This window comes from Rhinolophus sinicus, linkage group LG05 (genome assembly GCF_036562045.2).
Source record: "Rhinolophus sinicus isolate RSC01 linkage group LG05, ASM3656204v1, whole genome shotgun sequence".
NCBI lineage: Eukaryota > Metazoa > Chordata > Mammalia > Chiroptera > Rhinolophidae > Rhinolophus > Rhinolophus sinicus.
The window spans coordinates 122860239-122873272 of NC_133755.1; the positions used below are offsets into that span (position 1 = coordinate 122860239).

General features: G+C 42.4%; 1 protein-coding gene across 1 annotated transcript in view; it reads right to left on the reverse strand.

Annotated features, from left to right (window-relative positions):
- The window catches only part of GABRR2 (gamma-aminobutyric acid type A receptor subunit rho2), a 34710-nt gene extending 21718 nt beyond the window's left edge, over positions 1 to 12992 (reverse strand). The window contains exons 1-2 of the mRNA XM_019743242.2: positions 9148 to 12992; positions 1519 to 1625 (exon numbers count right to left, since the gene is read on the reverse strand). Coding sequence (XP_019598801.2) covers positions 1519 to 1625; positions 9148 to 9260 — 220 coding nt within the window. The 5' untranslated portion in view covers positions 9261 to 12992. The remainder of the gene's footprint in view (positions 1 to 1518; positions 1626 to 9147) is intronic.
- Positions 12993 to 13034: the final 42 nt, after the last annotated feature.

A 13034-nucleotide genomic window follows, 5' to 3' on the forward strand; every position in this document is an offset into this window, starting at 1 on the left:
GGTATAATAGTACCTACCTCACAGAGTATGTGTGAGAACTAAAATAAGATCATATATGTAAGTACGTTAATGCGAATGGTGCCTGGCACAGAGGAATCACTATAAAAATGTTAGTTGTCATGAACGCTGTCATTTATTTTTGTTCTAGCTACTTCACTGACCCTCTGTATCTTAACTGACACTCTAGAAGAAACGCAAGGTGAGCTTCGTGCGTATGGGGATGTCTGGCTTGGACCTCGTGGAGCAGATACAGCTATTTTACAACAGCTGATTCAGGAAAACTTTATTTTTATACAATTCCTTGGCAGTAGTACTCATGGCAAGCCTCCAGGGAACCAGAACTCCCAGAGACGGCGGCCTCTGGACCTGAACCAGCGGTGGTGAGCAAAGTTCCAGGGCAGGAAGAAGACACAGGCTGTAATCTGCTGCCTGCTTTTCTCCTTCTGCTCAGCAGGCGTCAGAGCTCAGGAAACTGGATGGGAGGCTTTCAGGCCTTTTAAAATGCAGAAGTCTCTGGGATAAATTAATGTCTTAATCCCTTAACAGACACAGAAGAGGAAGGCCTGACAGCTGGGCTTTTCTAAAGGGACATGAGTGGGTATGTGCCAGGGGCTTTCCATGCATTATCTTGTTTAATCCTGACAACAGTCCCAGAGGTAGGGGTTACTACCCCCATTTTGCAAACCAGCAAACAGGCTCAGAGAAAGTCACTGACTTGCCCACAGGTCACCTCTACTCCTTCCTGCCAGCCCAGGAGAACACTGGGACCTAAGACAAAGTCAAGAGTGGAGATAAAGGGAAATGGAAGCCAACCTGCCTGGGTCTGTCTTGGCCGGGGCCCATCGGCTCTGGGCCAATTGCTCTGGGCCTCAATTTCCACCATGTGCACAGGGGGGCATGCCTCACACCTCACGCATGTTGCTGCTATCACCCAACTCCGTGCCTGGGCAGACAGTGCAGGTGGCTGGCTTTTTTTCCAGCCCTCCTATGGCATTTCTCCAGTTCCTGGAAGGGACAACCAAGTGCCACACCACCCCTACCTTGCCCCAAAAGCAGGGATATCCTTTGGGAACAAGTCTGAGAGGGGGCTTTGTAATGGGGCTTTTGTTCAATTGTTGTTGCTATTGAAAGCTGGGGGCCCACTCAAAACCGAAAATTCCCAGGTAGGCATGGATGGCCAAGTGTGGGGAGCCATTGTGTGTGCAGACTCTCCCGGTCAGCTCTCTTATTTTTTTAGGAAAGAAAAGTTGGCAGTGGCAGGGCTTGTCCTTTCTAAATGTAAACAGTGTAGTCACCATCAGCTCCTTTTCGGTCAACATACCTCTCCACTCACTCCCTTTCAGCTCTTTTATCCATGGGAAAATTAGTGACTCCGGAAGCCTCGTTGGGCTTATCTGACTGTGAGTGGGATATTCAGGGCCCCTGAGGAAAGTATGTGCCTGAGAAAACCGGACAGAGTAGCAGCAGGCAGCCTTGGGGACAAGGCCCCACCAGGCTAAGGGGAGGACGCAGTCCTACCTCCAAAGGCGGGCCTCATGGTGAAATCATGGTCCTCCACTCTGAGGAGCGGCTGAGGTTTTCCTTTCTGGATTTTGGTCATGTCGAGGTTTTTCTTATATAGGTGACTGCAAAGACAAGCAAGACATTTTTTTGTCAGCCCACCAAGGCACTTAGAGAAATTATCCAGGGAGATTACTTGTTCTAAGAACTACGGTTAAGCACCTTTTCTCCATCAGGCTGAAGGACACACACCCCTCCCCCACCCCCTCACCCCTGCCAGACCCTCACAGGCAGGCCGACCTGAGGACAGGTCCTTCCAGAGCCTTCCTAAAGTAAATTCCTCCCAGGCAAGACACCATTCTACCTTGACAAGCTCTTAATTGTCAAAACTTATAATTGGATGACAGTAGTTGGGTTGAATGGTGGAGGATTAAAATGTGGGAACTTTTTCTTTTTACGATTTTTATTAAAAATATAGCTAACATACAATATTATATTAGTTTCCAAGGTACACCATAGTTATTCAACATTTATGTACCTAAAGAAGTGATCACCATGATAAGTCCAGCAACCATCTGACATTGTACCATGCTGTCACAATATTATTGACTATATTCCTCATGCTGTACATTAAGTCCCCATGACTTATTTGTTTTATATCTGCAAATTTGGACCTCTTATTCCCCTTCCCCTTTCCGCCCCTTTTAAAATTTATCAATTGCAGTTGACATTCAATATTATTTCATATTAATTTCAGGTGTACAGCATAGTGGTTAAACATTTGTAGAATTTAAAAAGTGATCCCCCTGACTAGTCTAGTACCCACATGGCACTACACATAGTTATTACCATATTATTGACTGTGTTCCCTGTGCTTTACTTTACATCCCATGACTATTTTCTAACTACCCAGTTGTATTTCTTAATCCTTTCACCTTTGTCACTCTGCCTCGAACCCCCTCCCAACTATCACCCTAACAAATCTAATACCCATCTGACACCATACATAGTTATTACAATATTATTGACTATATCTTTCATGCTGTACCCTACATCCTCATAATTACTTTGCAACAACCAGTTTGTACTTCTTAATCCCTTCCCCTTCTTTCACCCACACCCTCAACACCCATCCCATCAGGCAACCATTAAAATGTTTTCTGTATCTATGAGTTTGTTTCTGTTTTGTTTGTTAATATTGCTCTTAGATTCCACATATAAGCTAAATAACATTGCATCTGTCCTTCTCTGTCTGACATACTCCACTCAGCACAGTACCCTTCAGGTCCATCCATGCCGCCACAGATGGCAAGAACCCATTCCCTTCCATGGCTAAGCAATATTCCATTATATATAGGTACCACCTACTCTCTATCCATTCTTCCATCGACGGACACTCAGGCTGCCTCCACATGTTGGCCATTGTAAACAATGCTGCAATGAACATAGATGCACACGTCCCCTTGAAATAGCATTTTGGGTTTCTTTGGATAAATACCCAGAAGTGGGATTACTGGTTCCTTCATTGTCTCTTCTTATAGCCTTTGTTATAAAGTCTATTTTGTCTGGTATATGTATTGCTACCCCAATTTTTTTTTTCATCTCCATTTTCATGAAATATCTTTTCCATCCCTTTATTTTCTGTCTGTGTGTGTCTTTACATCTGAAGTGAGTTTCTTCTAGGCAGCATATGTCAGAGTTTTGTTTTCTTATCCCTTCAGCCCTCCTATGTCTTTTGATTGGTGCATTTAATCCATTTACATTGAAAGTAACTGTTAATAGATGTGCAGCTATTGCCATTTTATTATTCATAATTTTGATTTTTTTTCCATCTTAAAGTCCCTCTAACATTTCTTGTAATACTAGTTTGGTGGTCCTTCAATTCTAAATGATAGCTTTGCTGGTTAGAGTAGTCTTGAGTGTAGGTCCTTATTTTTCATAATGTTAAATATTTCCTGCCAATCCCTCTGGCCTGCAAAGTTTCTGTTGAGAAATCAGCTGACAATCTTATGGAAGCTCCCTTATATGTTACTAGTTGCCTTTCTCTTGCTGCTTTTAGGAGTCTCTCTTTGTCTTTAAACTTTGCCATTTTAATTATAATGTGTCTAGGTGTGGACCTGTTTGGGTTCATCCTGTTTGGGACTATCTGCACTTCTGGACTTGTATGTCTATTTCCTTCACCAGATTAGGAAAGTTTTCAGTCATTATTTCTTCAAATATGTTTTCAATACCTTGCTCTCTCTTCTCCTTCTGGTACCCCTGTGATGCAAATGTTGTTATGCTTAATGTTGTCCCACAGGTCTCTTAAACTATGTTCATTCTTTTTATTCTTTTTTCTTTTTGCTGTTCTGATTGGGTGTTTTCTGCCAGCTTGTCTTCCAAATCACTGATTTGATCCTATGCTTCATCTAGTCTGCTGGTGATACCTTCTACTGCATTCTTCAGTTCAGTTATTACATTCTTCACTTCTTTTTTATGGTTTCTATGTCCTTTTTTATGCTTGCCATCTCTTTGTTGAAGTTCTTGCTAAGTTCCTTGAGCATCCTTATAACCATTGTTTTGAACTCTGTATCTAGTAGGTTGCTTGCCTCCATTTTGTTTAGTTCTTTTTCCGGATTTTTCTCCTCTCCTTTCATTTGGGATGCATTTCTTTGTTTCTTCATTTTGCCTCTCTCTCTGTGTTTGTTTCTGTGTATTAGGTAGATCTGCTATGTCTCCCAGTCTTGGCCGGGTGGCCTTATGTAGTAGGTGCCCTGTGGGGCCCTGGCACAGTCTCCCTTGTCACCTGCTTGGTGCTCCAGGAGTGTCCCTTGGGTGGGTTGTACATGCCCTCCTGTTATAGTTGAGCCTTGATTGCTAGTAGCACTCTGTGGATGGGATTGACCTTCAGGCTGACTGACTGTGGAGTATGGCCTTGTTCACAGCTTATAGGCTGCAGTGCAGGAGGCTTACCCCACTGAGTGGGCTCTGGTGCCTGTTGAGACCACCCTTTGTGTGTGCCATATGTGGGGCTAATTGGGCAGTGCTCTGCTGTAGTCTGAAGCCAACCTCCAAGTATGTTAGTTCTGGGGCCTTTTAGGAAGGAGTCTGGTGCAGGCCCATGTCAGCCACTGCCTGTAACTGGCCAGGGGCTACCTGGTAAGAACTACAAAATGATCCACAGTTGTTCGCTGCCTGTGCTAAACCCGGAGGCATGTGGGAAAGGCCATGCTGTAAACTGAGTACAGCTGCTACCAGCACCAGGCCTGGGGTAACTTGGCAAAAAGCCAGGACACCAGGAGGCCTGCCGCCACCTACCGGCTCTCTTAAGGTTCAGCCACTGATAAAGCCTCGTGTAGTTCACGAGTTAAGTGAGGCAGGGTCTCAGGGAGTCACTAGAGTAGGAAGAATTGTGGTCACTAGGTTAATGTAGACTCTGGTTTGGTGCCAGTGCTGAGCCTGGCGTGACTCAACAAATCTCAGAGGCACACCAAAGCCAATTGTTACCCACCTGGGAACCATGGACTCTGATAGTTTTCCTAGAAAGAGTGCAATGCGGGAGAGGCTGGCTGCTTGCAGAGAAAGTGCCTCAAGCTGTGTGCAAGTTGAGTGGGGGAGCGTCCCAGCTGAGACAGCAGGGCAGAGCAGTGGAGCTCACCAGGCCAATCAGATTCAGATTTGGCCTGTGGAGGCGGGCTCAACTTAGGAAAGATGGTGCATGCCTGCTGGCTGCATAGGAAGAAGAACCCTCACTGGGAAAATATCCACTGTCTGCCAGTCCTCACCCCGCCCTGAAGCCACACTCCTCAGTCTGCCCTCCATATGTCTCCGAGACCCCCCAAGTCACCATCTCTCCACTGGAGCCCAAGGTAAGTTCCTGCGAGTGAGTGAGTCTGTGCGCGGGCTGTTTAAGAGGACGTCTGTGTTTCCCCGTAGCCTTCTTTCCTGCCTGGATGGTTGGAATCCCCCGTTTTTCATAGCCAGATGCTGTGGGGGCTCTTCTTCCTGGCACCTGTACTCCAGGCTGGCACTTGCTCCTCTGGGGGAACCTCCATGGCCAAGGTATCCCTCCTGATTTTCAAACACCACAGGAGGTTTGTGGCCCATTCTGTTTGTCTACACCTCCTACCAGTCTCGCCGTGGCTTCTTCTTTATATTTTTAGTTATAAGACTTCTGTTTGGCTGGACTTCAGATGGTTCTCCAGGTTGATTGTTCTATAATTTAGTTGTAATTTTAATGTGTTCATGGAAGGCACAGTGTTTATTTACTCTGCCATCTTGGATCTCTCTCTGGGATTTTTTTCCTTTTTAAACATTTATTTTATGTTGTTATAATATTGGCTTTATGATAGATACAATTCTGAAATAAACATAGTTAGTTTTAAAATGCTGGTTTTATCCTAGTCAGTCAAACTTGATGCTCCTTATATAAGTCTAGTTGGCAGCTGTCTGCAGATTCCACCCTGGTGCAGAGCCTCAGCCCCCAGGAGAACAGACAAGTGACAGCCAGCAGGAATCAAAGCCAAGTTGGGGACAGAGGTGCTCCAGCTACCCAGGTGGAAGCTGGAGCTGGAGAACCCTAGTTCTCTCTCTTTCCTCTAAGCTGGATAACAAAGGAGTGATTCTCTCTTCTCTCTCATTCACACTCACTCTTTCCAGACCATCTTTCCCCCTCACTACAATCATACATAACCTAAAGTAGTAAAATCCAAAAGCGATATTCTTTTTTTATTAAATTTATTGGGGTGGCATTGGTTAGTAAAATTGTATAGGTTTCAAGTATACATTTCTATAATACATCATCTATATATTCTAAAGCAATATTCTACTGGCAGAATTATTACTAAACAAGAAAAAGAAAAAAAGAGGGGAGAAAGAAAGGGGGGAAAAGAAAAGAGGGGAGGGAGAAAGAGGAAAAGGAGAGAGAGAGAGAGAAGGAAGAGAAGGGCAAGGAAGGGCAGATCATTTGGACGTTTGGGTCTGACAGGATGTGAGATCTAATTCTTGACAGAAGAAAATAAAGAACTTTTAAGAAGTCAGTGTTAATTATTGTTATGTGTAAGATATTTAAGTTTTTGGAAGTAAATGAAGAGATTTTGATTTGAGTGTTTGTTGGTCATTTATATATACCCCTATTTTACTCAGTGTTCTTATTTTTATTATCATTATTATTATTATTATTTAGAGAAACAAGCATACCTTCTGTCCAAACTCTGTGAGAGGGAAGGGAAATGCTTCCTCTCCCAATGTCCTGTTCTTGGCGACATCTTCCTATGAAATTCTTCTTAACTTTCATTCTCTACCAGCTCTGCCCAGATGAAATTATTCAATGGGAGGCCTAAAGCTGTGCTGATCAATAAAGTAGCCATTAGCCACATGTGGCGGTTTAAGTTAATTAAAATGAAATAAAATTCATATTCAATTTTTCAGTTACACTAGCCATGTGTATGTGCTCAATAGCCACATGTGGTTGGTGGCTACTATAGTCAACAGTGCAGATATATAATATTTCCACAATTGCAAAAATTTTATTATTCAGTGTTGGTCTAAAGGTTGACCTGCCCTCCTCACACCCCTCACACCCAAGAGGCAGATTCCCTAATAAGCTGGGTCTTCCCACCTTATAGCCCTACTCTTAGAGCCACTGGGCCTGGCTTCAGACTGTCCAATCATTCTACCACTTCCAGTGAGGGCTCTGCCACCAACTGTTTCTCTTTCTCTCCATTCATTTCCTCTCCTCAACCTTGGGAATATCAACATCCATATGGTCAGTCGTCTCATACTCTGGTTGCACAATTCCTCAATTCCAAGACTCAAATTCATTTGCTGAACACATTTTTATGGGGCACCTACTCTGTCCAGACACTGTTCAAGTCATGGGGAAGACATATATTCACTGCTTTCATAGGACGGATAAGTTTGTGGGGGAGATAGGCAATAAAGAGGTAGACAGATAAATAATGTAACTTCAGGAAGTGCTGAGTGCCATAAAAATATAATAAAGCAGGGTAAAGAATAAGAGAGAGATGGGTTGGGATGGAGGGTGCTCAAGGACCCTTCTTAGACCTGGAAGGAATGAGGGCGGGAGGGAGCAAACCATGAGACAATCTGAAGAAAGTGCATTCTGAGGGAATAGCACATGCAAATGTTCCGAGGTGAGTCTGGCTTGTGTGAGGAACAGGAAGAAAATCAGTGGGCTGGAGGATAGCAAGGAGAAGGAAAGCAGTAAGAAAGGAGGTGGGAGACAAGGCCAGATGATGAGACCCTCCTGGGTATGATACTGCGTGGGGAAACCCCTGAAAATTCTGAGCAGGGGAGTTGAAAAGTCTGGTTTAGGACCTAATAAAACCTCTTGGATAATGTGTAAAGGAGACTGTAGGAGGCCAATGTAGAAGTCCGACCGTTAGGAAACTTGCTGAAAGAACATGGTATCAGGATTGGAAAGTGATCAGATCTGAGGGAGGTGGGAGGGTCTTGCTGATGGATTGGGTGTGGGGTATGAGGGAAAGAGGAGAAAGGATGACCCAGGTTTATGACTTGAGCACCTGGGTGAATGGTGGGGACATTTCCTGACACAGCAGGTGTTAAAGTGGATGAAAGGATAAACATACATCCAGACTATAAATAATTATTGAACAGAAGCTGGGGAAAGGATAGAGGAAATGTCACATCAGGGAACATGGTTCTAGGCCTTTTTGCACCCATCAGGACATGTACATGGTCAGACAATCATAGAGCTATGTCTGTCTCTGAAAATTTTCAGCCAAACCTTGAACTAAAAAATTGCTTTCATTATTGACATGCAAGAGTTAAGCTATACTAATTTGTAATTAAATATACACATATATTGGAGGTAGTTTCAAAAATTGTCACTGATAGTGGTGCATGATTAAAAATAGAGACCACTGATGTAGGAAATGTGCCTCAAGATGTTAGTCTTTATTCACAATCACTAGTTCACACAGTGCTTAGAAGAATGGAAAACAAACATGAACATCTCACCCACGCTGTTTATACCTTAGCTACTTGCTCTTTTCTTCATGCTGAACAGTCCTTACGTCTACATCAGGCCTGGAGTATCATGCTTTGTACATCGGTTCAAAACAATCTTATTAAGGAACTTCGATTTGTTGTGTAGTGATTTTGAATGCAAATTCTGGTTCTAACCAGTATTTCCTGGAAATGTTTCCATTACATCATGAAATGGCATTCACTGTGGTCCATATGTATATTTCTGGTAACCTAGCCAATTTCAAACACCTTTTCTAAGATTCAAAACCGTAAAATGAAACTCGATACCATTATAAAGTTATGTCCAACCAAATAATTTAAAGACAAGTGCCCATTACATTTTTTCTTAATAGTTCAGGCTAAATTCCTACACACAGTTCACCCCCAAATACCTGAATATAATTTGTGGCCATTTGTGGTCCCTACGGAATGGACGCGTCAGATACAGAGCAGCACAATCTAAGTACAAAAATGTTTTTACCTAGAAAGTTTTTATCTACCCACCTGCCTTAAATCAAAATGCTTTGGTCAAGCCCAGGCTTCAGAATGAAAGGGTCAAGCCAGTCTAGCTGTTCCCTTGGTGCTCGCGACATGGTAGAGTAACTGCCCAGTGAGAGCCTGCTGCAAGCGCTTCCCTCCCCTTACCCATGACCTTACCTTGGCTTGGGCAGCTGCAGCTGCCCTGTCCATCTCCTCCTCTTGGGCTTTCGGCTCTCCACAAGAACCATCAGGCAAAACAAGACCACGAGGAGTCTCGTAAAATAAGGCATTTTGTGACGGCCTATGATGCCACAAGCTGCTTTCCAGTCACCTGCAGCAGGGCAAATCTCCCCGGAGCTTAACCATTGATTTAGCCGGCAGCCTTGTGACAGTGCTTCTCAGAGGGGCTGCGCGGGTGTGGCTGGCCAGGCTTTTTCCCGATTTCATATTTAATACTGATGCTTGTCCCACCCCACCCTCCACTCCCCAGGACGTGACACAAACACCAAAGCTTTTCCCCACTCTGCTGCTTAGTGATTGGTCATTAGTGAACAAGTTTGTCCTTCTGTGAAACTCAGCTTCCGCTGAGTTCTAGAACAGCTTTGGCTAAAACTGTTATATAAAAAAATAAAAATAAATAAACAAATTAAATCTCTTGAACATGCCAGCTTTTTGCTGAGATCATTAATCTCTCTCTGGCGACATAAAACCAGTCTGTCACAGTCCGCAGGGAGTCAGCTTGCTTTCTGAGTGGGTCTACGGGGAAGACTTTGTGGGGAGGAAACGAGTACATGAATGTGCTCAGAAAATGCTGAGTAAATGCAGGATTGCTTTATTTCTTGATCTAAGACACTGTGCTTTGCCTATGACCAAGGACGCTTGCTTTTCCTCCATCAGTACTCTTCAGTGAGAACACAGCTCAGCAAAGCATACAATACATTTTGATTTTGAGGAAAAGCATCAACCACAAAAGAATTCATGATCATGTAAGCTCTTCTTCCTATCATGAGCATTAGATTAACTTTGGTCTTTAATCCTAAAACGTCAAACATCATAATTTAGGCTTGATGCCTGTCCTAAGATACAGAATTATGAACATCAGCAGTGCAAAGATACATGTGGCTATGTTTAACCTACTGAACAGAATAAAATGTTTTAAAATTACTTATTGCTCACCTGCTGCATCCTGGGAATGAAAAGCTTAGTGTGGTCGAGTAGCGATGAGGATGAAAGTCAGGAGGATAATCGCTAGAAGGGAAACTGAATCGGGGTTTTATTATTCGGTTGGTGCAAAAGTAATAGCGGTTTTTACAATTATTTTTAACCTTTTAAGCCGCAATTACTTTTGCACCAAACGAATATGTGACAAAGAAAGAATCAAAAAAAGCAAAGTGGGATGACATGATTTGCTTTATTTTTTTATTTTTTTGAAATGTTATAAATTTCTGTTTAATGTACTCTCTTTCTCCCTCTCTCTCTATTTTTTTTTAATTAATTACTTTATTTTTAATTAGTTTCAGGTGGATTTGCTTTATTTTTGAAGAAATTTCTAACTAGGATCATTTGGATCAGGGAAATGCTAACAACAAAAGAGGATGAGGTCCTGCCTCAGAAGGGACGAGGGAAGGAGAAGAGGAGGGAAGACAGAACTTGACTGCGAGACAGTCAAGTTCATACTGAAGTAGAATACATTTGGTGACTGAATAGAGTAGGAGGTAAGAGAAGTCAACAGTGACAGCCAGGATTCTAGTTTGGAGGTGGGTGTGACGGTACCACCACTAAATGATACCCATTAGAGATGGACAGGTTTGGTGGAGAGAGAAGATACATTTTGCCTTGAGGAGGCTGGGGTGCCACGGGACCTCCAGATGCTCAGCAGGTAGCTGGAGTTCGAGCCAGGAGCTGAGGAGAAAGGTCTGGACTGGAGAAATAGATTTGGAGCCATCAGTGTGTGATGGTAGTTTAACCACAGGAAAAGGTGAGATCTTCCAGGAAAACAGGCGTCCACGTCCAAGCACAGAACCCTGAAGAACCTATACTTATAAAAGACGGATGGGCTGCTAGAACAAAAGGACAGAAGAACTAGCCTTGGCTAGGTTAACTATGAAAACCAAAGGAGAGTTTCAGGAAGGAGGGCAGTCAACAGTCAGTGCTGTGAAGAAGTGAGGGCTGAAAACAGCTTGCTGGATCTGGCAACCAGAATATTGTTCCTAACTTCAGTTAACTATAGTTTCAGTTGTGAGATGTGGCAGGAAGCCAAATTACAATGGGTTAAATAGGAACTTGGGAGTGGGAATAATTCCGTACGGGGACAGAATTATCCAGGCAATTTGTTTAAAAGCTCCACTCCTGCCAAAATTTAGTGGGAAAGGAGTGAGACCTGTTAAAATTCTTTTTGTTCAAAAGATGTCTTTTCCTTTCTGCCATTTGGAACAAGCCTGTAAAGGACTGGCTGGAATCCTTGAATTGTGCCGGATGTTGGTTTTCAAGAAATATTTGTTTTGTTGTGTCCCAGGTGCCATTTTAGGTCCTACCAATATTTTTTAAACTCTTATTTTTAGTAGTTCAATTATGTGATTATAGTAGGGAGAAAACCACAGTTGGAGATGTAACTTTTTTTTATAACAGCTTTATTGAAATATCATTCACATACCATAAATTCACCCCTTTAAAGTGTGGTTTTAGTATATTCTAAAGTTGTGTAACTATCACCACTATCTAATTTTAGAACATTTTCATCTCCCCCCAAAGAAACCTCATGCCCATTAGAAGTCACTCGCCATTTCTCCTTCCCTTTAGCTCCTGATAATCACCAATCTACTTTCTGTCTCTATGGACTTGCCTACTCTGGACATTTCATATAAATGGAATCATACAATATGTAGTCTTTTGTGTCTGGCTTCCCTCAACGTAACATTTTCAAGATTTATCCATGTTGTAGCATATATCATAACTTCATTTTTATTAAAAAATAATATTCCATTATATAGCTGTAACACATTTTTTCAGTCATCAGTTGATGGGCATTTGAGTTTCCAGTTTTTGTCTATTAACAATTATGCTGCTATAAATATTCATTTACAAGTTTGTGTGAACATATTTTCATTTCTCTTGGATATATACCTGGGAGTGGAATTGCTGGGTCAGCTGGTAACTGTTTGATTTTTTGAGGAATTGCCAAACAGTTTTTCAAAGTTGCTGTACCATTTTACATTCCTACCAGCAAAGTATGAGAGTTCCAATTTCTCCACATCCTCACCGACACTTATTTTTATTCTAGCCATCATAGTGGGTATGCAGTGGTATTTCACTGTGGTTTTGAAGTGTATTTCCCTAATGACTAATGATTTTGAGCATCTCTTTGTATGTTTTTTTACCATTTGTATTATTCTTTGTACAAATGTCTATTCAAATTCTTGGCCATTTTAAAATCAGATTACTGAGTTGTAAGATTTCTTTTAACTGTAAGGTACGACGCCTTATCAGGTATATATATATGATCTGCAAATATTTTCTCCCATTCTGTTGTCCTTTCACTTTCTAAATGGTGATCTTTAAAAAAGCTTTATTTTGATGAAATATAACGTACCTCCTTTTTCTTTGGTTGCTTGTGCTTTTGATCTCATATCTAACGAACCACTGATTAACTCATGGTCACAAAGATATACTGTTTTCTCCTCAGAGTTTTCTAGTTTTTACTCTTACATTAAGGTCTTAGATCCATTTTGAGTTAATTTTTGTATGTGGTGTGAGGCAGTAGATGTGTAATACTTGTTCATTTCTCTCAGGACAGAGGATTCACCCCAGTGGCTCAAGCTCAGAGCTGTGGGAAGGCCCCAGCAGCATTTGCTGAGGTCAGATTAGGCCTGAGAGTCAGGTGGGACCATGGTCACACATACCCTTGTGTCCTACACATTAAGAGTTTGGGCCTGTAAGGGCAATGGAGAGACGGGATAAGATCTGTGCACTGGAGAAGACTCTGGCTGCACTGTCAGGAATGGGGCAAGACGAGAGACCTGTTGGAGGTTATTGCACTAATTCAGAGATGATGGCTACATAGGGTA